We start from the raw sequence: 24,015 nt of genomic DNA on the forward strand, positions 1-24,015 counted from the left end.
TTGGTGAAACCAGGGTGTCGTACTTCCAGCAGACCGCCGGCACTGGTAGGTGGTCACATTCTGGATTATTCCATCAGTCATTCACCTTTATCCCGGTTAGGATTGAAGGCAGGGGACGTCCAGATCTGCATTCGCCGCCACGGCCAATAACAGAGTCACCAATTAACCTCATGTGGGATTTTAGCCTGTGAGAGGAAATGTGAGCGCAGAAGAACAGGAAGAACAGGAAGAACCCACCTCAGCAGAACCAGAGCTCGACCCTCTCTATAGGATTCAACAGCGTGTGGCCAATCTTATCATTATATTCTTATCACGTTATTTATTTCAAATTCCTTATTGTCATTGTCCGGTATTCACTACTAAATACTGTGTGAGATCTATATTTCACTGCTCCAGTTCTATACTGCTGCACACCAAGGATCAGGAAAGTTTATTGAATGAAACATGTTTTAACTTTCTATCAGTTTAATACTTTTCTACAAAAGTTATGTCCTATAGATTGCACATAAATGATTGGATACACACGTCAACGTTTTAAAGTTTTGAAATGTCCTTAAATCACACTATAGCACAGACCTGGCCGGCATAAGGCCTTAATTTAATTAACATTACTGTTATTATTGGCTGTATTGCATCTGAAATGGTCACATTTTTCACATTATAGGCCATTATCACGTTACTATCACATTTTATAGCAAAGCCAGCAATTCATGCCTCAATAAATGGTTTATATAGGAGGCTCCGACCTGAGAACAAACCCAGCAAATCGTGCAAATGAACTTTTTAACATCCAGAATGCAACAGCTATAAGACAAAGCTTTATTTTTGGGACATTTTTTTTTCCACCAGGTTTCATCAAGAGTTGCTTCATGTTGAGATCGTTGTCATTTCCCACAGTAATTGTTTTTAGTTTTGCAGAAATGTTGAGAATTTCATCACTTGTACTCTGCGCCGCATCAAAGAAAGACTGTAAAGCTTAAATTTGAAGGTCATTTCAGCATTTTATCTGTCTATCCTGTTCTGTCGTTTATTTGTTTTTGTTTTATATGTGAAGCTTTAGAATAAATAAAAAATTCAACAATCTTTCCTTGAAATTTAACCAACGCTGGACTCAGCACGTGGTTGAGATCCGGGGGCTTTAATGTGAAGGTTCTTCCCGGAAGTGAGCGCGTGTCACAGCGGGCTTGATGGAGGCTGGCCGCCTCTTGATTTGCTTCCTCGGAGCAGCAGTGAGTTTGGAGCGGGTACTGTGAAATGTCTCAGCATGATGCTGCCTGGATGATCAGTGGACGTCAGGAGACGCAGGTAAGACGCTATGGATTCCCTCTCACGCGCCTGTTCCGCTCTGCTCCAACTTTTTCTCTCTCTTTTGTTTTTTTTTTATTTTTAATTTTTAACAGCCGCAGACTCGTTTTAATTATTCATATTTTGGATATTACCAGTTTTCCCTTCAGACAAGTGGCGGGTGGTGGGGTGGGGGGGGATGGGACCTAAGTTTAGTGTCCAGTCTGAGTATTTTCTCCAAACTTGGTTCATGTATGAAGCAGACACTAATAACCCTCTGGATTATTTGTATTTTTTTATTTATTTAAAAATTTCGGACACGTTTTTTTTTTTTTTTTTCTAACCTGTTGGCAGAGACATAAATAAATGGATTTGTCTCGGTTAAATTGTCGCAATGTGCACGGACGATGATGATGATGATGAGGAGGCTGATGAGTGCGCGTGCACCTGATGCGCTCGCGGTCAGTTGAGGATTCATGCCCGTCAGCTCCTCCGGAGGTGGTCCGGCGGTACAAAGCCTCCAAATCAGCTTCGAATGCGTCCCCTTCTCCCTGCGCCGCTTTCCCATCGCGTCGGTAGTTTGATAACTTGTTGAGGGATCGTTTCTTCTTTTCTTTTCTTTTCTTTTTTTATTTTATTTATTTATTTATTTCCAGCGGAGCTCCTTTAATTGTCTTTTAACGCATCCAATCATGGACGTGCGCAGCCTAAATGAACTAATCAGCCCTTTCAAGGCGCGTGTTAATGGCAGGCCTACCTGTTGAGGGCACGGGTGTGTGTGTGTGTGTGTGTGTGTGTGTGTGTGTGTGTGTGTGTGTGTGTGTGTGTGTGTGTGTGTGTGTGTGTGTGTGAGCAGCTTGATAAATTGAAGCGTCACCTCTCAGTATGCAGACGTTATTACAGCGACGTGACCGCGCTCAAAGAGACCTCAGACTAATCACCTGCAATAGAAACTGTTGCTCTGCGCCTATCGACCTGTTGTTTTGCCTTTGCTTCCTAATTAAAATACATAAACATGTTGGGAGCATCAAATGAAATAAAATAAATAAAATAAATAACAGACCCAGGAGAAAACATTTATATCTCACAGGTTATTTTCTTTCTGATCATTCCGTTTGATTCGGGATTTTTTTTTGTGTGTGTTTGTGTGTGTGTGTGTGTGTGTGTGTGTGTGGAGTGTAAACCCAGTGTCTTTGCACCACGCTGTAAGTGAGACGGCCGCTCTAACGATACTCTATCCTCCGACCTGCGTCCAAATCAGATCAGCAGCTGAAGCCCAGTGTGAAGCAGGCGGGACAGCCACACCTCATGCGTGGGCTCGGCGGGGGGTCCGAGCCGATACGGGTCTGACAAACATGGGTGTGCTCCAGCTCCACAACCCCACCCACTCCGGCACGCTCCTGCAGCGGGCCAACCAGATGCGCCTGACCGGCACCCTGTGCGACGTCATCATCACGGTGGACGGCCAGGAGTTCCCGGCGCACCGCACCGTCCTGGCCTGCACCAGCAAGATGTTCGAGATCTTGTTCCACCGCAGCAGCCTGCGCTACGCCCTGGACTTCCTGTCCCCCAAGACCTTCCAGCAGATCCTGGAGTACGCCTACACCGCCTCGCTCCAGGCCACCGCCGAGGACCTGGACGACCTGCTGTACGCCGCCGAGATCCTGGAGATCGAGTACCTGGAGGAGCAGTGCCTGAAGGTGCTGGAGACCATCCAGGCGGAGGAGAGCGAGGACGCGGCGGTGAGGAACCACGGCCCCGGGGACCACGGCGACCACGGCCGCGCCAGACACTGGAGGCACATGCTGATGTCCAAGAAGCATTCCATACAGGACGGGCCCGCCCGCACCACGCCCACCGCCCTGCACCACCTGGCGCTGTACCACATGGCCGACAGGAGCTCCCCCGGCGCGGAGCGCAACGCGGCGCCAGGGTCCAGCCCCAAGCTGGACGGCGAGCTGGACGTGGACCCCCAGCAGCTTCAGGCTCGGAGCGCCGCGCCGTCCCAGACCTCCCCCCTGGACCACGCCAGAAGCATCAAGTCCGAGCGCATGCAGGTGGACGACGCCAACGGGTACGAGGTCGGGTCCTCCAGCGCCGGCGAGGGCAACTGCGCGTCGGATCCGGCCCGGGACGACGGCCCGGGGACGCCGCTGCGAGGCAGCGTGATCACCAGCGCGCGGGAGCTGCACACCGGCGCCGACGACGGAGGGCAGGCGGCGGGCAACGCGCCCGACTGTTTCCCCGGGATCGCCACCGACAAGCACCTGGCGTCCATATACTCGGCGGCGCAGAACCACGGCGGCGAGGGCCTGGCCGTGCCCGTGCCGGTGGCGCCGTCGCTGGGCATGCAGCTGGACCCGAGGGCGTACGGCGGCCTGCTGCACCAGGGCCTCCTGCACCGGGAGCTCCTCAGCCGGCTGGGCCAGTTCGCGGCGGGGATGAGGCACGAGGGCCAGACGCAGGGCCAGCAGTGCTGCGGCGAGTGCGGGCTGCAGCTGCACAGCCGGCAGGCCGTCGAGCAGCACAGGTAACACACACACACACACACACACACACACACACACACACACACACACACACACACACACACACACACACACACACACACACACGCTGCTCCCGTATTCTCAGTTTATTCACAGATGATGAATATTTCAACCCCAAATCAAAATTCATATCCCATCTAATAATAATCACATCTAATCACATTAAAAAGAAGAAGAAGAAGAAGAAGGGAGAGAAAAAAAAGAGACTCCCATGATTTAGTCTGCCGCAGAACATCCTGCTGCTCACTATTTTTAAACAGACAAATGCGTATTTGGTGTCATAAAAGATGCATGAGGGCGACGTGCAGGTGGATATGCGGTTTATGATGATCCTGCCGGACAAACGCGTCTCCTGCACTGAAACTCCTCCTCTCGCTACTTTTTCACGTTCAAAAAGATGGTCGGCGAGTTCCGGCACGTTTGATTTATTCTCGGGGAAAACGTCTTTTAATGGTCCAACGTGGCGGGAAGTTTTCAAGCGGGTCCTTGCGAATGGGTCCCATATAAAAGCAGGTTGTTTTTTTGTTGTTGTTGTTTTTTTCCCCCATAAAGCTTTATTTTTCTAAATTCCGTTTGATTATTTGCGCGTGGCGGGTGCGACAGGCTCGTTTGGCGGAGGCTATTTGATATGCATTCCTTTGCGTCGGCGGAGAGGAGGCGCTCAGCGGGGACCGGGCTGGACGTGATGGATAACTTCTGCCCCCCCCCCCCCCCCCCCCCACACACCCCCCCCCCCTCCTCCGCGAAACTCATTGCGTTGTTTGTTTTTATTTGCTTCACTTTTACTTTATTTATGAGCTTGTCGCTTCATGTCTCGTCACGATACACAAACACACACACACAGATAAAAAAAAACAAACAAAAAAAAAACGTCCCGCTGGATGACGGCCCTCATTAACTTGATTGCAGATGTTTGTAATTGCGAGTCTGACTCATCACTGATCATTAGAAACCAACGACAATCCGCAAGTCCTGAACATGCAGCTAAAATCCTGATTAGGATCACAGCCCCTCCACCCTTCCATCCCTCCATCCCTCCATCCCTCCATCCCGCCCTCCCGTCCTCGCCTGAGCCCGTGGCTGACATTTCAGCCTCGTGCCACTCCACAGCTCTGCAGAAACGGAGCATCCTGTGGGATATTTAATGATGCGCGCTGCTTACTCATGGAGACAGGCGGACGTCCGCGGGTCGGGGGAGCTGCGGTGGCGGCGGCGGCGGCGGCGGCGGCGGCCCTGCTTCGGGATGCCGTGGAAGTAGCTGTAGGTGCGTAACCAGGTCACTGAGCATACACCTGGTCCGCAAGACTGACATTTCACAAGTGTCGCCGGAGAAGCAACTCCTGGCGCAGTTTTAGCTTGAAACACTGCTGGATTTGTTTTTTTTTATTAATTTTCTTAAAGAGTCAAATTTAACAGGTGCTTCTGCGTTAAAATTGCAGTATTTTAATAAAAATGTTTAGTTTTTTTTGTGTTCGTGAACGTTTAAACTAATATTTTTGCCTTTTTATTTACACTCTTTTGCAATGTTAATTTGCCTCAAATTATTTATTGTTTTTTGCATCGACGTCGGTAAAACAGGCAGTTAAAAACTGAGAATGGGGGGGGGGGGGAGCAACAATTGTCCCCCAGCTGGACTGAAACTGGAAACATTGTGATTTCATGGTCAGTGCCTTAAACCCCTGGGCCACCGGGACACTCTCCATTTATCCCTTTCAATCAATACTTGACAGTGGGTGAGGGAAAAAAAAAAGCAACTGTATTGTTCACACCTCAGAGTGCCCGGCCAGCGGGACGCGCAAAATAAATACCTATAAGTCTCGCATGAGTGCTCAAATAAAATGTCCTCAACACAAGTTGGTCAAATTTGGAGAGAAAAAAAAGAAATAATAATGGAGACGACTTCCTGCGCTCGTGGCTCTGAAGTGAGTCACTGTCCTTAAAATGTTAATGTGGATTTCATGTGTGTTAAATTACATCCAGTTCATCCTGACCACGGAGGGAATTTAGACACACACACACACACACACACACGCACGCCCCTTCCCGGGTGATGTCAGGATAACAGTGCAGATGCTTCGCATGCTCGGATGTGTGTGATATGATATGATAGGTTCTGCTGCCGGCGCAGCTCCAGCGCATCGTCTTCCTTTCCTTCTTTTCATTGCAGTTACAGGAGAAGTGTGTGTGTGTGCATATTATATTGGGATGTGTGTGTGTGTTTGTGTGTGTGTGTGTTTGTGTGCGTGCCCAGCGTCTTGCAGTGCTGGCGGGTGGAGGCACGCGTATGTCTGCACTCTGAAATTAGCCAGATATCTATCCTATTGTCTGTGTTCTTTTAGCATTCATGCGTTGTGATTCACAACTCCAAGGGCCTCTCACGCTAATGATGCTGCATTCAGCGGAGGGATTCTTGCCGGAATTAAAAACATGCTCCCTCTTGTTATGAGGACAATGATGCTTCTAGATCTGGGAAGACCTTACACACAGAAATTATAAAAAATAAATAAATAAAAAAGCATCTACTTTTACGATCAACGCGAGCGGCTTGCCTCTGTTCGCGCGCTCACATCAGTGTTTGTCTTTCCACAGGAGGCTCCATAACGAGGAGAAGGGCAACAGCTGCGAATACTGTGGCAAACATTTCCAGGACAGCATGCGGCTGAGGATGCACATGCTGTCTCACACAGGTACTTAGTGACTCTCGTGCTCTCGCCTCGCGGCGCTTCGCCGCTGATCAGCCCCCTTGATACAGTAGTGCAAGCCTTTCACGTGCACCTGTTCATACTATGCACGCGCCCCGCCTCTTTTGCCCAAGCAAGTTACTGCCGCTCCCAATACTTGGATGACGCCTTCCTCCCCGTGCACAGGTTCTGTGCACCTCTCCCTCCCCGCCTGCCTCGCCGGCTCGCTCTGTTTGAATCGTTTCTGTGTGTTTTCGGAGACTCTGGCGGCTCGCCAGCTCTGCCCCTTCTGAGTGATGACATCATGAGCTGCCGGCAGGCCTGGGTGTTCTGCCAGTGTTCCGAAGCGTGTGTGATGGCTCGCTCGCAGATGTGTGTCCAGGAACACACTGTACCCAAATGCAGACTTAATCAGACCTGACTGCTCTCCCAGCTACTTTATCCAAAATAGAGGAAGAGGAAGGAGGGGGAGGTGGGGGGGGGGGGGGGGGGGGGGGGTGGATCAGGGACTAAAAATGAAACTAAAACAGAAACCTCAGTAGGAATATGTGTACAGACAAGGCGACGTCCCTGTCCTCTCTACATGCTCTCTGAGGATGTTTTGTGTGTGTGTGTGTGTGTTGGTGGGGGGGTGACATCCTGCTGACAGACGACAGAGAATCTGCTGCTTTAAACTTCACCTGAGTCGCCCCCTTTTTATTCCCCCCCCCCCCCCCGCCTCCCTCCATACCCTCCGCATCACCCTAAACACTCACATCGTCTTGCGTTACCCTCCGACCGCCACAACATGCTTTGATTTTCAATTCGCAGTGACATCCGTCGCCGCAGCACCTTTAACCTAATTTGAATTTTTGCATAAACTCGCCTCATCCCAATGTGTCAGCCCATAATACTACAAAAAAGAGAGCGAGAGAGCGATGTGGATCTCATTTCTTTGTCACTGTGTATTTCGGTATAGCAGCCTTAGATCCCGCTGGTTGCTAAGGAGCGAGTGCTCCACCGCTCTAATGGGCTGATTTGGTATTCAGCTCGATGCTGGCTCTTATTTTGGTATGCCAGACAAAGTGTTTTGATGGAGGACGATTGCAGCCGCGTCTGGAGACAGTTTGATGGTTTATGGATGAGAGCACACTCCGTGCCTTTGACTGCACAAGACAATGCACTATGTTCTCTTCTCCCCTTATCACACAATCTCACACAACACAACACGCCGCACCGGACGGCGTCACACAACATCAGGATCTACAACGCAGCTTCACTGTTACTACTATGCTAGCTCAACCAAGTTCTGTTTTTTGTTATTATCTTTACACAGTGTAACAAAAACGCACAGATCCAAAACAGTAACGGTTTGTTTTCAAAAATTGTTGTTTTTAGAAATGAACAGATTGAGGCTTTTTCAGTTGGGGTTTTTTTTTTGGGGGGGGGTTATTTGTTATTTGTTATTTGTTATTTGCGTGGCGCTCTGTGAACAGTGGCACAGTGTCTGTGTGTAGAGGCATCGTAAGAGTTGAAAGAGGACCACATTTAGGCTGTGGCGCTCAGAGTTCCCAAAAGCTTGTGGGTGTTTTAATGAGTCATTTTAACTTCATTTAAAGCCAGCTGAGCAGAAAATAGATCAGTGAATGAGCCCTGGGCCAGTATGGATCTGCAACCGATTTACATCTCTGTGAGAGCCAACCCACATCCAAACAGCTGTGTGTGTGTGTGTGTGTGTGTGTGTGTGTGTGTGTGTGTGTGTGTGTGTGTGTGTGTGTGTGTGTGTGTGTGTGTGTGTGTGTGTGTGTGTGTGTGTGTGTGTGTGTGTGCGCACGCGTGTGTCCTGTGTTGTTCTGCACTCACCTCACACCTGCTCAGACAGACAAGGATGGAGCGTTTCTACAAGCAGTATGCATACTTGTCTCTCTCATGTCTTCATCAGAACAGACAAGGGCATTGCAAAGGTGAACAGGGAACTGTAGTTTACAGTGCATGCGAAGGGATTCAGGGTGTTGACTCTGAAGTGTGTTTTTTTTTTTTTTTTTTTTTTTGATAAAGGGATGTGCCGCAGGCGGGAAGCGTCTGTTGTAGAGAGAACACCCAGTCCTTCTGTGGCCTCTCAGGCAGACAGTCTGCTCACTGTTCAGAGACTGATAACAGGGCACGGTAAATAAAACTCTTCAGCTCGACTCTTTTTTTTTTTTTTTTTTGTCAAAGAAGAAGGGGCCATTGCACCCTGTCTGGTGCCTTTGTTTGTCCCCCAGTTGAGTTTTTACGGCGCTTTCCTCCGCTCCATTGTACTCCGCGCATTTGCTTCCTTGTGTTAACACCTGAAAAGCGCAAGTGTGTGACAAGACACACTGCTTTGGTGACTTTTTTTTTTTTTTTTTTTTTTTTCAAAAACGGCACATCTTTGTCCCACGTCCCCCCCGGTTGCTTTTCTCTTTCCGCAGTTGTCCTTAAATGCTAAATGAACTGACTCACTCCGCAAATTACCGCCGCGCACGTTTGTGTTTGTGTCTGATGGAGATGCGCCCTCATCAATTCCATTTTATCTACAGCTCCTGCGGAGGCGCTGGTGTGTGATCAGTGCGGAGCCACGTTCTCCTCGGAGGATGCTCTGGAAGCCCACAGGCAAACACACACAGGTACTTCACACACACACACACACACACACAGAAAGCCAGTGTTTAACCTGGACAGCGTGCATTGAGCTGTTGAGTAAGCCGTGACTCCGCGACTTGTGATCATGGCTCTGAAACTTGCCCGTCATGCCGGCTGGGTTAAACTGTTCCTGTCATGATGCTCCATAATTTATCGACAGCGAGGTTGGACGCCGTCTCACATATCACCCACTAATATCTCTTGGCATCCAGGCCCGCCGCATGCCACTTCGCCACCGCCGTGGGCCCCCCAGCGCCCTGCGTCACAGCTTCACCGACGCTTCGCAGCCTCGCCTCCGTCCCGCCAGCGTCTGTGAAATGATTTACCTCAACGCTTGACGCGCTCAACAACCAGCACCACGCCCGTCCGCATCTTTCAATGATCTCAAAATCACCAAAAATGTTTCTGCCGCAATTTCCCCTGCTCCAGTGAATGTGTGGCATCAACAGTTGGTACTGGGTTTGAGTCAAAAAATATTTTTCCTTAATAGGTTTCTTCATTTTTTTTATTTATCCCCCCCCCCCTCCCCCTCTCGGTGGAGTGGCAGCACAAACCTGGGCGGTGATTTGCAATCTGGGCTCTTAAGAGTTTGGAACAACTTGCCTGAGGAGCTGAAGTCGTAATCAAAGTTGGAAAGAGCTTTACATACTGAAAAAACAAGACAGGAGGAGATAAAAAAGACAAACAAGACAAATATATATATAAAAAAAAACACAGAAGGAGAGCAGAGTGTATAACGGAGGAAATAAAAAGCTGTAAAATCAAGAGGAAACCAAAGGAAACAGATGTTTTTTTTAAAGCGCCATGTTTTCTCCGCGGTAAACTGATGTTTGTATAATTAAGACAGACTTTAAGGCAGAGCTGTCAGGAGCAACTATATGTTGTAAATCCCAATAAGTTTAAAAAAAAAAAAAAAAGTTACACCCTCAGCGTTCAAGTCAAATTTTCTCTGAACTTTAATATTTGAATGATATGCCCTCCTCAGCCAAACGCTGCACATTATTATTTCTGGAATTACTCAGGTTCATTAAAGTTTTAATGCTGCACTCCATCACTTCCTGAGTTTGTCTGTCTGGATCAGTTTTGCGTTTTGCTGCTCGTATGAACCGGCTGGATGGTTTTCTGTTATCGCTCGCTGAACAAACCGTCACTGATACAGACGTCAGACGCACTAATGCTGAAATCACATTATCATCCCAGAGAAATAATACTTTTAGGAGCGGTTATACACACTTTGATGAACTTATTTCTCTCTTAAAACGTCATCATGTGAAGGTCAATCAAATTCAACCTTCATACTCATATAAATACCTTGATATTGGGAATTATGACCTTTCACAGTTTTGTTTTAGTGTTTTTTTCTTTTTTTAAGCATGAAACAATTTTGTAAATTGCATCTGCAAAAAAATGACCCAAAATAACAGATTTTTATGTCGTACATTTTAAATGTCTTCACATGGGAAAAATAAAATCTCCTTGAAGATGTTTTAAAGGTTATGCATTCCTTCTTTCACACACTCTTCTATATCTTCTACAATATAGTATTATTAAAAAAAAAAAAAAAAAAGTTAATATTTGAAATATGACTTTTTGCTGCATTGAACGTTTCTGAAATTCGACACACTGCTGTCTGGTTAAATGTGCTCAATGTTTATTATCGACGATGGTGTTGAAACTGCGCTTTAGCCGAGGGAATTCTTCAACCAAACTTCATATTGGTTTGACTGTTTCAGGTAGAAATTGTGAGAAAACATCGTCCGTGGAAAGGTTTGATGATTTACTCTCCGTGTGGGTTTTTTTATTGTATTAACTGTTCATTTAAAGCAGTCCGGTATCAAATGGGAGTCTTGGGTGTTTACAGAAAGCAGTATGGTTGTCAGATGACGCATTTTGCCCGACAGTGTCCGAATCCACACCTTTTCTGCTCCTGTCAGAGAAAGGTGATCACCCTCTCGGGAGCACTGGCACGTAACTGTAACTCCAGGTGGCACACACGGTATGAATACTTAATGGATGTGGACATGGAGGGGTGTTAACGATGCCCAGAAGTTTCTGCCCCTCATCTCGCCCGCTTGTAAACATCCCGGGCTCGGTTTCAGGTCTGGCAGGGTGTCCGGAGCCGGGTACAGGAGAGCATTACTCTCTCATTTTGTCACGACCTCAGCTCGGCCCTGCCGTGACGCATGACGACTCTCGCCGCCGCCGCCGCCCCACCTTCCGGGGGAGCCGCGGGTAATTCGATCAGCCGCGTTGAGGTTGCGCGTGGTGGGTTGGGGGGGGGGGGGGTTTAAAAAAAAAAAAAAACGATGACAAAGCGCAGGCCCGATGCAAAGATTTACCTTCCTTAAAGCGCACCTGGAGCCGTTTTCCCTCTGCTACAAACTCACAAGGGGTCTCTCAGTGCCGCCCCGGCTTTAATTTGCCATGTGGCATAACCAGTGAGCCAAATGAGTTTCCTCTTAGCAGATTAACACTTGTCAGACCTCAGCAGCTGCAGCGCTGCTGTCCACCTCCTCTGAGGGGGAATAATACTGCTTTCGGGAGAGCGTGTTCCCAGGCTTGTTTGGCTACTGGGCTACTTTACAGTGAAAGTCTCTTTAGCCATTTTGATATGTCAGAGGTGAACGACCGTGGGTTGCACAAGTCAGAGATCAAAGCAAGGCAGGGGAGGGGGGGTTTCTGGGCAGAGTGAACTGTGGTCAGTGAAAGGGGAGGGAGGGGAGGAGGGGGGGGGGGGGGGGGGGGGGGGGGGTATTTGAGGACTTCCTGAGGGCAAGAGGATTGCTGCTGGTGTTGGATGCCAGGACTGAGCGCAAAACAACATCATGTGCTGCTGTTTACTCCTCACCACAGCTCTGTCACAGTCTCCTCTGACCTACTTGTCAGTGCCCAAAATAAAAGAATGGATCTGTCTCCGAATTGCGCTCACAACAAAGGGGTTTGTTTCAATCAGGGCAAGTCGAGGCTCTGGGGCACCCGGGCTTCCAATTTTTGGAAAAACCCAAGACTGTGGCTTATCAACTGCACGCACACAAATTGACTGTATGTGCTGGAAACCAGTGCCGCTGACCATTTTGCCACCTTGCCTTCAGGAGAAAGGCCGTGAGAGTGCAGCCTTTGTGTACTCACAGCAGCTGCACTGTTTCCACACATTACAGGCTGCTTCATCAAGTGAATAATATTACCTTCTGTCCAAAGCCTAATTAAACAGTCCTGTAGTCTATTCAGATACAGCCCAGGCTTCTAACGCATCTCTCCTAATGCAGACCTTTTAGCTCGCCTAATTGCATGTCCATCATCGTACTGCAGCCTCCTGCTAATACCCAGCTGTAATTCTTATAAGCCTTAAACTGAACTGAACTATCCTCTGTTCGGCCATTGTGCCTCCAGTGTTTATTTTTGCCCTGACTGCTGGATACACAAAGCCTCTGGACGGCCTGTCATTTAACGTAAAGTGCAACCCGGTAGACACAGGAGAAATATTGTAAACGCTCCAGGAATGGCGGCGGAGACCGCCGGTGACCTCAATGCACCGCTCCATGGAATGGTGGTTAAACACGAGCAACGTATCTCTTGTTGCATTAATTATTGAGTCGGTTGTTCCTCACTCGGGTAGATTAGCAGGCCGCCGCCGAGCGCCCGGGGTTGTTTAAGGTAGCGCTTGTGCATGCGCCTGTCTTGCCGCCACGGGAAACTGTCCGCATGAGCACATACAGTATCGCGGACGCGCGGGGTCGTGTGAGGTCCAGCACATAATGCAGCCTGCATGACTGTGGATGTTTAACTGGGTGATAGCAATGTGCCAGCAGACACTGTGCATATATACTGAGCACGGGGCCTTGAGGACACGGTTTCTAGGGGCTGGGCGCTGCATGCTGGTGGACATGAGCTGCACCCACTTGCCGACTGTCAAATCCGTGTTACAGTTTTGGCTGTTTTTTGATAGCAGCTGAGATTTCCTTAAATATTTACAGGACACGTGGTGGGAAAAGGAGGAGTATTTAACCGTGGGGTGTCATTGAGGGTTATATACAGGCCTTCAAAAATATCATACACCATTTGTTTTAAAGTCTAAATTCTACATCTTTACTTCTGAAAACCCACTGCCGTCGACTACATCCATCTTGTAGTGCTTGACACTTTCACCTCACCAGGATTCCTGGTCTGAGGTCCTTTCGGTGTGGAGTTTTCATGTTGTCCCTTATTCTTCCGCGGTAAAAAAAAAAAAAAAAAAGCAATTTGTGACAAATGTCATTGTGATTGCTTGTGTATCCCTACATTCACACTGCAGGCCTTCGTGCTCAATTGTTGGTGGTTCTTCACTTTATAATTCAACGCAACCGCCGTCAGACTCCAATGTGAAAAGAGGTGACGCTTCAGAAAAGATGTGCAGCGGCCATATTTATTGTGCTTCACTCAATGTGTTTGAAGTCACTGCACATACCTGAGCCAACAAATACATGAAGAGATGATATAAAGAACTTTAACGACAGACTTTTGAGTTTTGTCCATCATTTAAATGTGATCTTTTCACATGGCACATCATTTTGACGCCTTTTTCACTTGAAATGCCACGTGAGTATGCTTTGAAAAGCATGTGTTTTTTAATTCCACGTAGGAAAGTGGCCTGAATCTGGTTTGGAAAATAATCAGATATCGGTCACGCAAGTGGAAAAACATCGAATGGACTGAACATTAGAGCTCTTATTGGTAGGTCTTACTTTAAGAAAATGTTTACAATGGGCATTTGCGTTTAAATACAGTCCGACCATGTCTTCTTTTTTTGTTTTGTGTTTTGTTTTGCCAAAACAAAACACAATTATTGATGTTATGAGACGTTGAAAGCAGAAGTGTCATAATTTACACTTGTTCTCCAAATCCTGCACAAACGGCACCCGTCTCAATGTTTGGCACAAGTATTTACTCATCTGCTCCGTCGCTGTCAGCAACTTAGTGTTACTTTGAAAAAAAGACACGAATAAATAGGGAAGTCGCCGAGTGAAGCTGCTCGATTAAAAAGTTCAGTCCGACTTGGCCGCCACTCACAATTCTGTCAAATGTCCCTAACAGAGCCAACTCTGAAGGCATCGTGGAGTCGAATGCAGCTTCCACGCGTCTCAGTAAAAGAAGAGAAAAAAAAAAAAAAAACCCCAATGTGATGAGTTTTAACTGCTGAGCTCTGGACTCTGGAGTTTAGATGAACACAGAAGGAATGAGACAGATTTGTGCTCGTCACCGATACAATCTCTTGTTCGGTTTGCGGTGGGGTCCACTCCCAGATTCTCAGGGTGGGAAAACTTTTGTTTGTCGCCTGAAAGGAAACAGGCTGCGCTTATTTGTGAATGAAGGGATTAGCTTGAACACTTCACCCCAACAAGGACCATGATCCTATCTGGTTGCCTAGACACATGGTTTTGTTTCTGAGGCAGCGTGAGAGCCTGGCCGGCTCCCACCTCAGTTGGACTGAATAAGTGGCAGATGTATGAAGGCAGAGCATGTTAAATCACATGAGCGTACACGTCCTCCGTCTTATTAGCGGTGATATGCCAAAGCCTGAGAATCCTCCTCCATTAGCGGTACGACTGTGCATTAGCAGCTTGGCATGGCACCGTACGCAGTAAATGTTTATAGTTTCTGCCTCGTCGAAGGACCGCTTGGAAGTGAATCATTCTTCCCTGCGTTAAAAGCCCCTGCCCCCTAAACACAATGCACAGTCAACTTTCCAGCCTTTGAGAAATACCATTGATTACATGGTATTTACCCCGCTGAGGGCCAAAGGTCAGAGGGTCATCCTGTGCCTTAAAGCCCGAATCCCAAGCCTATTGTCTGGTTGAGGGTGAGAAAGCAGGGGGCAATGACAGCCAACTTTAGGGGCTTATTCTCTCATGAAGAAACTCCTCTACACTTATTACCAAAGCTTACTGGAAAACTCTATGACCGCAAATCCTTTTTGTTTGAAAAGTTAACAGAGCGCAGAGAGGCGAAATGCCACCGCGAACACACACAAACACTTCCTTGTCTCCAAAGGGCGGGAAGGTTTTTGTTTTTTTTTCATATTTTGTTTACACGTCAAGATATTATTTGGTATTTTTATTTCCAGCACAGGTTGCGCGGAATAAAAAAAAAAAAACCCAAAAAGGACTGCTGAGCTGATGTCACGTCGTGTCAACCCGAGATCAAGAGTGGGATTCTTGTGACAGAATATTTGTCATATCTCTTTTCTCAAGTTTCGGGTATTGTTGGTGACAGAAGGATCAGGATATACATCTGTGAGCGTCTGCGACTGTGTCAGGGAGTAACGGTTTACCTCCACAGAGAAGCCGGGATGTTAAACTTTCAGAGCGTGGCTGAAAGACAAAGGAAACCAAAAAAAAAAAAAAAAAAAAATGTGCACGCCGCATAGGAATGGGCGTTTACTATAGATGGTGGTTGACAAAGAGCAAGTGGAGAGAGGATAATTAAAGCAACTTTGAAGTATCTACAAGGTGGGTAATGTGCTATTCAGTTGGTTAAGGGCTTTTACTCTGCCTGCAGCCACAGGAGCCTGTAGGAACGGAAAGCACTCCCCCTGCTGGCTGCTGCCAGCATTACTGGACAAACTCCTTAAATAGGATGAGGGCTCCTTCACAAGGCAGGTCATGCAGAGAACTGTGTTTTCAGCTTCTTAAAAGTCTTTAGTCTGTTTTAGACAGATCATTATCCGGGCTGTGCCGCGGCACAGTGAAACGGCATTAGTTAGGTATGACTCAGGCAGAAAGTGAAGCCGGTCAGACAGTGAAAGGACTTCCTGTTTGGTCAGCGGATCAGCGGCGTGGGGAGGGCGCAGAGGCGTCGAGAATGGAGGACCTTTTGTGTACAACTAAAATATTGTGATCCGTGGGTGATAAAGGGCCGCGGTCATTAGACGGCTGCATAAAGACGGGGGATTGATGGAGTTGCGTGAGGAGCCTATGACTAATGGGCTTGGTCAATGAGGGCCCGGACCTCATTGTGTGTCCTTTGTGCAGGAGTCCACGGGCTAAAGCCTCTGAACAGGTGCAGTTCATTCCACTGGATCGCCTCCCTGTAGGATTGCTAAGATCAGGGAATGTCTTTTATCCCATCTTCTCGCCGTTAATGATTACAAACGGTCGCCACCAGCGATGTTTTTGGGGGGGAAAGATTTCAGACAACAGGTTGAGAAAAAGAAGCACCGTTATTTAAAGTCTTTGTGCGTCCACGACACACTGCAGCTATTTGTGAAACGTTACGTCTATACAAAATAAAGGGAGAGCGAGAGCCTCTTTGTTCAAGCAGACTGTGATGCATGGATTAGTAAACAATGTCGGGTGAATGTTTTTGATTTATCCCTGAAAATGTGAATTTGCCTGATTTGTTTCTCTTTCTCTCTTCTTTGAACAGGCTTGTCTGTTAACTTGATTGAACCTAAAGCAAGTGTCTGACACTCTTCCCTCTTAGTATGAGTGTGCTGTATCCCTTTCCCTGCGTTAATTCCAATTTAATTGCCAGTTGCCTCAAGGCACTTCAATAACAGTAACAAATGATTTGATTTAGTGGACCTCATCAGACTGCATTTTAAATGCGACACAGCAACCCCACTTGAATTCCAATGAAGTGCTGGCACAGTCCTCTGTTTACTAATGATCCTCCGCTGGAGATGTCTGATTGAATCTGAGTCAGGAGCAATGGGACCAGCTCGCATTGTAAATGATCTGCAACCTGAGCAGACAGAGAAATAAGGACCTCATAATCTCACATTAAAGCTTCACTCTTCAGGACATGCACATTATGTCCAATGCCGCTGATCAACCAGTCGCTCAGCCGTTCGCCACACATACGAATTTGCATGGGTGAGAATGCCAGGATGGATTTGAGTGCCGGCTTACACAGCCTGTAGATCAAGTGTTGACTGTATGACAGCCAATGGATCTTCTTCACATAGCCATTTTGACTTAAACTACCCTGCCAGCGACTCCCTATCTGTATTCCTCTCCACACTCTGTGCAACAGGAAAGCAGCCCCAAAGAGATGCCAGGTCACACACAGGATTAAACTGGATTGTGTTTTTTCCTGCAGTCCTGCCTTTAATGGCTTGATATCACTACTTAACATTCTGCACGGAGCGCGTAGTGTAGGCATCATTTAGGGTGGAGCTACTATCAGCTGCTCTTTGAGCACAGAGACAGAGGACTTCACAGGCTGGAGCTGACTCCTGATGGGGAATGAAGAGAATAATTACACATCTAACGCGCCAGGAAGAAGCCATTGATTGTGTGATTGGCATGCCGTGCATTGTGTGGGAAATTCTTAAAGAAAACAATGACTTTCATGGTCTGAAATAGAACGTATAAAGACTCGCAGCTGAAAGTGCCTGTGGGCTTTTAGGGGAGTTAGTTTAGGTAGAGGCACTTGCTCTTTGAAAGGAGCTTTTCCCTCGGAGGACTCACACAAAGTTGAAGTGACCCAGTTTCCCCACTTAAGGCCCTGTCTGTGTACGGTACTGAAATAACTGTGCGTCTGTGTCTTGTGCGTTCTCCAGGGACTGACATGGCGGTGTTCTGTCTGCTGTGCGCAAAGCGCTTCCAGACCCAGAAGGCCCTGCAGCAGCACATGGAGGTCCACGCAGGCATGCACAGCTACATCTGCAGCCACTGCGAGCGCCCCTTCCCCAGCCACACCACCCTCAAAAGGCACTTGCGCTCGCACACGGGTAAGATCGACCGATCCACGGTGTCACCTCCCGTCAGGCAACGTGTGTCGGTGTCGGAACGCACGCGCATGTTGAAACGGAGACAAAAGATTGCAGCTTTATTTATTTCCGTATATGGGTTACTTTCCCCAGGTTATTGGCTTTAAGGTTTCGCTCAATTTGCACGCATCCTCTCCCGCCCTCCTCGTTCCCTCTCTATAAGATGATTCACCTCTCTGATGACAGCACTGTACCGTTATGGCCGGTGCATATTTTTGGGCAATTTCATCCTGTTTATATTTTGGGTTCTTAGACAGCCTTTGGGCCTGTGCAATTCACGGCTGTCAGTTCTAGTGTGGTTCACCCGAAATGATAGAGGAAACCCAAATAAATATTGAAGGAAAAGCAAATGGAAATGACTTGTCTGTGTGTTCTACCGAGGGTGAGTCTTAGTGCCGCGGGAGACGGAGAGATATTTACTGAAAAGATGTCCCCCTTTCTTCTTTTACCTTAAATAACACTCCCAGCTGTCAGGATGGCTTGATGTCTAGACAGGAGAAATACATAATTGATGTGAAGAGACAGAAGTGAAGGGAGTTTTGGCCAATGCAGCGTATCTTGTTTGTATGCCATTCTGCTTGGAAGTAACATTTTGTAAATGTCATCTGCTCCACAGTGGGGTGGGGGATTGGGGAGAATCGGCCTGTAATGAGGAGAGCAATGTATCCTCTGACTTGGCTGTTGCTGTGGACACTGAGATAATGAGGCACATAGGTCATTGGAGATGAGTCAAACCCTCAGCCTAGGAGAGAAATAGATTAACTACAGTATAGAGAACAGAGCAGCACATGCCTGGAAGACTTTTATTAGCTATTAGCAGACAGCCAAGAGGACTGTCCTCATGTCACAACATTAGCGACGTCTGAACGCACATTATCTCCCCGCTTGATATGCATGTGCAAGGCCCGTCTGACTATTTGACCTATGCGGCGGCATATGCGCCGCGTTGTGCCGAGGAGGGGAGTCGGCCTCCTCGTGTCCCGCACGACAATGGGCTGCACCCACCGTCGGTTGCGTCGCGGCCGCCTCTTGTGACACGACTGCGCTTGCAGGCGATCACCCGTTCGAGTGCGAATTCTGCGGGAGCTGCTTCCGAGACGACGGCACGCTGAGGGGACACAAGCGCATCCACACAGGAGAGAAGCCTTACGAGTGCAACGGCTGCGGCAAGAGGTTCAGCCTGAAACACCAGTTGGAGACACATTACCGGGTACACACAGGTGAGAGGTCACTGAGTAAAACACACTTTTAGATCTTCTTGGGACTAAAATGTTAAGTGTTCGAGCTCTTTCGTTTGCAAGAAACCACAATGAAACCAACAGTTGCCATCTATTATGATCCTTCTGGCGTGACTCCAATGTCACACATGTGTACGGCACACGCTTTGATTTGATGCCATATACATCGTGCTGTCAGTGTTTAACCCCCCTCCCCCCACCCACCACAGACACATTATCTATTCCTGTGTGCTCTTGTGGGAAAATTGTTCTTTAAAATAAATAAATAAATAAAAGAAACGTAAATATTCGTGACCTGTTTTTAAAGGCTCCCGTCTCCAGTGGGAGTGTGACTGCCTCAGACAGGCTCGGGAGTCAAAAAATAGTCTGATGTGTTTCAGCTCGCGGTCTGATCAGGTGACTGCTGTCAAACACTGGGAAATAAGAAGGCTGCTTTTTCTTGCATATAGCGACATAAATGATATTCTATACGTTCTATATTCTCGGTCTGGAGCCTTTAGATGAATCCTGGAGACGCCGTCAGATGTGAGTCACACTTTTAAGGAAATGTGCTTCGATTGTGGATGGAAACCTAAATCCACTCAGGGAGAACGTGCAAACTCCTCGGAGAATAGGTTCTATAGCAACAATGCAAACCACCCAGCATACGGACTGGAAGTTATCGACAGCAGAATGTGGAAATGTGCTTTGCGTCTTTCTTTCTTTTTTATTTTTATGTTAAAGTTGTCTTGAGAAAAGCCTTTTTAAGTCTAAAGGTAACAATAGAGGTTGATTAATATAGTTTGGTGGACCAGAAAGATCCACAGAAAGTTAAGAAAATCACATCTAAACACTAATTAATAATTGAAATAATAAATTGTGCACAAATAATCTCAAAAACAGAAGTTTGACCCAAACTCAGTTTTACAATGTTAATATTTTAGAACTGCATTAAAATTATTTTGTGTTTTATTTTTTATTTTTTTTAGAATTGCACTTAATGTAAATGTAATGAAGACCAATCAAAATCATAAGCTGTTGTGCAAAACCATATATCAGGACTTTCCAGCGTCGCATTCTTTTACAAAGTGGTTTTTATCGTCAATGGATCCCAAAAACAAAATATTTTCAAGTGAACTAATGAGGAGATCTAGCATCAACTTAAATCTGCCACTTCTGGCATAGCGCCACCTGCCCTGCACCTACTGAGGTTCTGGCCGGCAGAGCTGTACGCAGCCCGAATGAAAGAACCTGTGAGCCTGTGAGCCTGCGCTCAGGGCAGCAAAACCCAGGCTTTACAGCTTCGAATCCTATCAAGGCTGAACTGTAGCAAAAGTCAGGTGCAAAAAAAACCCCCAGCCAATTCAGCATTTGAAGCTGAAAATGCTTTAATCTACAAATATCTTTGTATGCATTGACAAATCTTATTACATGTACAAATTCTCATTCAAATGAGCAGATTTAAATTTGTTTTTACACATTTAAATACCTAATTATAGACAAATTACAAGACGACTTTTGCAGATTCAGGTTCACATTGACAACTGACTTTCGACGGACAGATTGAGATACAGACAGACAACCTTCCATATATTTTTATCCATTCATTTCAGGCACGTGACATTCAAACATTTTGTACAATCACATACATACCAATATACACACACACACAAATCCAAAAATATGTACACCATTTGATGATAATAAATAAATTATAACTTATGGAAATGGAGTTACACAAAATATCTAATTCTATGTTTAAGTAGACCCACATATACTTATTAACATACTCGCACACATTAACATGCCAGAAAAGGCGTAAGAGGAAGTAAACTTATTATTGTATTATTGTGGGAAAACAGGAAAAAGTAAGTGCTGTGAAGTTCAAATTGCGTTTTTTGGGCTTTTTTTGGCTTCTTGCCTTTCAACACATTATTTGATGTGTCTTCATATTTGGCCTCCTGCAAAAGATAAATCTAAAAAGAAATATGAATCCCCTCTTCAAAAATGCCATGCGATCTATAACATGCGTGCCCAGTAAGTGATAATCCTGGAGGCGAACACAGCGACGTGAATCACAGGTGAGCGCCGCCTCACCTGGCCGCCGCCCGGCTCCAGGCCCACCGGGTTAATGTGCGTGTGTGTTGTTGTTGGTGAATTGTTTTAGGTGAGAAGCCATTTGAGTGCAAGCTCTGCCACCAGCGATCCAGAGACTACTCGGCGATGATCAAGCACCTGCGCACGCACAACGGCGCGTCTCCGTACCAGTGCACCATCTGCCAGGACTTCTGCCCGAGCCTGGCCGCCATGCAGAAGCACATGAAGAGCCACAAACCCGAAGACGTGCCAGCGGACTGGAGGATAGAAAAGACTTACCTGTACGTCTGTTATGTCTGAGCAGGACTTGGACCCCCCCAACCCCAACCCCCCCCCCCACCACCACCACCACCGCCCCCCCCCCTTGTGTCGACTCTGACACAGACACTATCACACTGAAAGCTGGTTGCTGATTTTGAATGCTGCTGGGGGTGACATGTTCCTGTGGACGTTTGGAAAAAAAAAAAAAAAAACTCTTTTCATGATGAACTGAGGAAGGTATTGTGGAAAAGCTGTTATTCTTTGAGAAACCGCAGGTTTTCCGAGTGTGAATATCAATGTGTGTACGCATTTGGGCTGCAACTGATGATTAAATTCATTACTTTTACACTGAAAAAGAAAAAAAAAACGTCAACTCTTGTCAGAACCAGATAAATGTAGGCCAATCCAAAGAGATTTCAGTTTGCAAAAGTCCGCAAGGACACAGCAGAAATGTAGGATTTCTTTCCCTGAAAATGATAAAAAGACATTTAAAAAAAAAAGACAACAACAAAAAAAAAAAAACCCATTCTGGACGGGCTCCTGATGACTGTTTATAAGCTGGTGCGCACAAATATACAGACACACTCTTCCTTGTCCATGCACACAGTTTTGATAATAACAGTAATTCTAATGAATCCACTGTGGTTGGAATCAACGCCACGGCGGCGGCGGCGGCGGCAAGTGACCTGAGTGCAGCAGGAGCTTTCCCACTGATTGCTGAACAAACCAGGCAACACGAGTCATCTTCTACGATTGTGCAGTAGATGTTGAAAGTAATTCCATGAAGGCTTGATTTGGACGAACTTCTGCAACATTTTCTCATCTAATTTCCCTCGACTTTTTGTTTTTTTTTCCCCCCCTGCTGTTGGATTTTTTTTTTCTTTGAAGTTGTTTATTTTCTGCATGTTTTTACTTGAACGGCTGCCACGTTTTGACCTCATAAGCTTGATCTCTTTAATTGCCTTGTCTTTCTTGCGGTGGGTGTTTTTGTTGCGAGGTTCACCGGCTCACGATTTTGAGTTTTGTTTTGCTATTTATATGTCGTTTATTTGTTACCAAATATGTCCTGGTTTTCGTCGCGCGTCCCCCGTCCACGTCTCTTGGGATGATTTCTAGTAGAGCGAGCTCTACCGCTCCTCACTTTTCGCCGTTTGTTTTTCGGTCCGCTGCGGTAATCACTCATCCACCAGTAGGTTTTAATTTCCCAACCAAACACTGGATGATTTACGTGGTGTAAAAAAAAAAAAAGAAAAGAAAAATGCGACGAGCCTCGACACGGCTCTTATGTGTAGTTTTCTATCATCAGCTATATATAGATGTCTTACAAAAATCGCAGAATCAGAATTTTCTAGGAGAAAATTTAAGAAAATGTGGGGAAGTTGTTTTTTTAATAAAACACGAAAAGAACATTGTGACATTGAATTACTATGAGCAGGTTATCGTCAGTCGTAGTGTAGCTGTAACGTACAAACTGTCATGGTATGTTATTCCCTTATGTGAGCCTAACATGGGCCTTATAGATTTAAACATGTTGTATTTTTGTATTACAGTAATTTGCTATCTGTTTACATTTGGTATGATTTGAGAAACATCTTAACGTGTGTGTGTTTTATAAAGTCTCCGATTTGATTAAGATCCCTCCCTCGTGCCTCTTTTATAAGTAGAGCATTGATGTGCTTGAGTACATGGGTCTGTGCTATTGGTAGTTGTTTCTGGGTGTTTGTTTATTGTTACTTAATTAAAGATAGACTGCCATGTCGATCCACCTTGTCTGAACATTGCAACTGGAAGCAACATACTGTGATCGTGGCTGATACTCTGATGCAAGTTGCAAGCAATTTTTGATGTAGAAAAAAAAAAAAGAAAAAAGTACACGCTTGTCTCAAATTGTTCCCTTCAAAGTGACAATGGACTGAGATCTCGGGATGGAAAATCGTGTGTGTATAGCAAATCTTGGCGTCTGCGGGCATTAGCGATGCCTTCTTAAGTAGCCAACAACACTCAGTGCCATGAAAACACACATTCACTGTATCTATTCTACATGAACATGCACTATAAATGGATTTCCTCGGTGGACCAAAAGAAATAGAGCACTTTTGTTTTGAAAAGGTCTTTTTTTTTTTCCTTTGATCTTTCTATGTTGTGATAATGCAGCTGTCTTTTATTTGATGTTTCCTAGAAGGATGTGATTAGCATTGTTTAGAATATGTCAATGTCTGTCTACCTCAGGGCCAGATCAAAGCTCGACCTGGTATCCAATCAGGGTTGTTCTTCTTGCCATGTGTGCAGTAAAAAAAAAAAAATCCCTCTTCATTACAGCTTTGTAACACAGTGTGTGGAAGTGTTTTCTCAGTGTGGATTCAGGCACAACTCTGTATGCGTCAGTGTTCAGTGGCATGGTTAAAAGAAAAAAAAAGAATAAAACAATTTACTATTTTATGCATTCTGTCTCATTTGCCTGCTGTTTTCTGTGTCGTCTGCCGGCGGCTCCAGGCCGGTTTGATCTCATGCACCTTCACGACTTCCAAAGGTGT

At 46.4% G+C, this 24,015-nt stretch overlaps 1 protein-coding gene across 1 annotated transcript; it reads left to right on the top strand.

Annotated features, from left to right (window-relative positions):
* Window positions 1–1,239: 1,239 nt before the first annotated feature.
* Window positions 1,240–23,870, top strand: zbtb16b (zinc finger and BTB domain containing 16b). Its single transcript, XM_080503589.1, has 7 exons — window positions 1,240–1,305; window positions 2,546–3,814; window positions 6,423–6,520; window positions 9,055–9,141; window positions 17,697–17,867; window positions 18,959–19,126; window positions 21,291–23,870. Exons 2-7 carry the CDS (start codon window positions 2,640–2,642, stop codon window positions 21,518–21,520), a joined length of 1,929 nt encoding a protein of 642 aa, XP_080359715.1. The 5' UTR covers window positions 1,240–1,305; window positions 2,546–2,639; the 3' UTR covers window positions 21,521–23,870.
* Window positions 23,871–24,015: the final 145 nt, after the last annotated feature.

Source organism: Blennius ocellaris (assembly GCF_963422515.1).
Source record: "Blennius ocellaris genome assembly, chromosome: 2".
Classification (NCBI taxonomy): Eukaryota; Metazoa; Chordata; class Actinopteri; order Blenniiformes; family Blenniidae; genus Blennius; species Blennius ocellaris.

Bases quoted from the DNA above. Each gene is read 5' to 3' on its own strand.
- zbtb16b (XM_080503589.1), top strand. From the start codon at position 2,640: ATGGGTGTGCTCCAGCTCCACAACCCCACCCACTCCGGCACGCTCCTG. The intron at 3,815-6,422 runs GTAACACACACA...GTCTTTCCACAG, and splicing joins CAGGCCGTCGAGCAGCACAG to GAGGCTCCATAACGAGGAGA. The intron at 19,127-21,290 runs GTGAGAGGTCAC...GAATTGTTTTAG, and splicing joins ACATTACCGGGTACACACAG to GTGAGAAGCCATTTGAGTGC.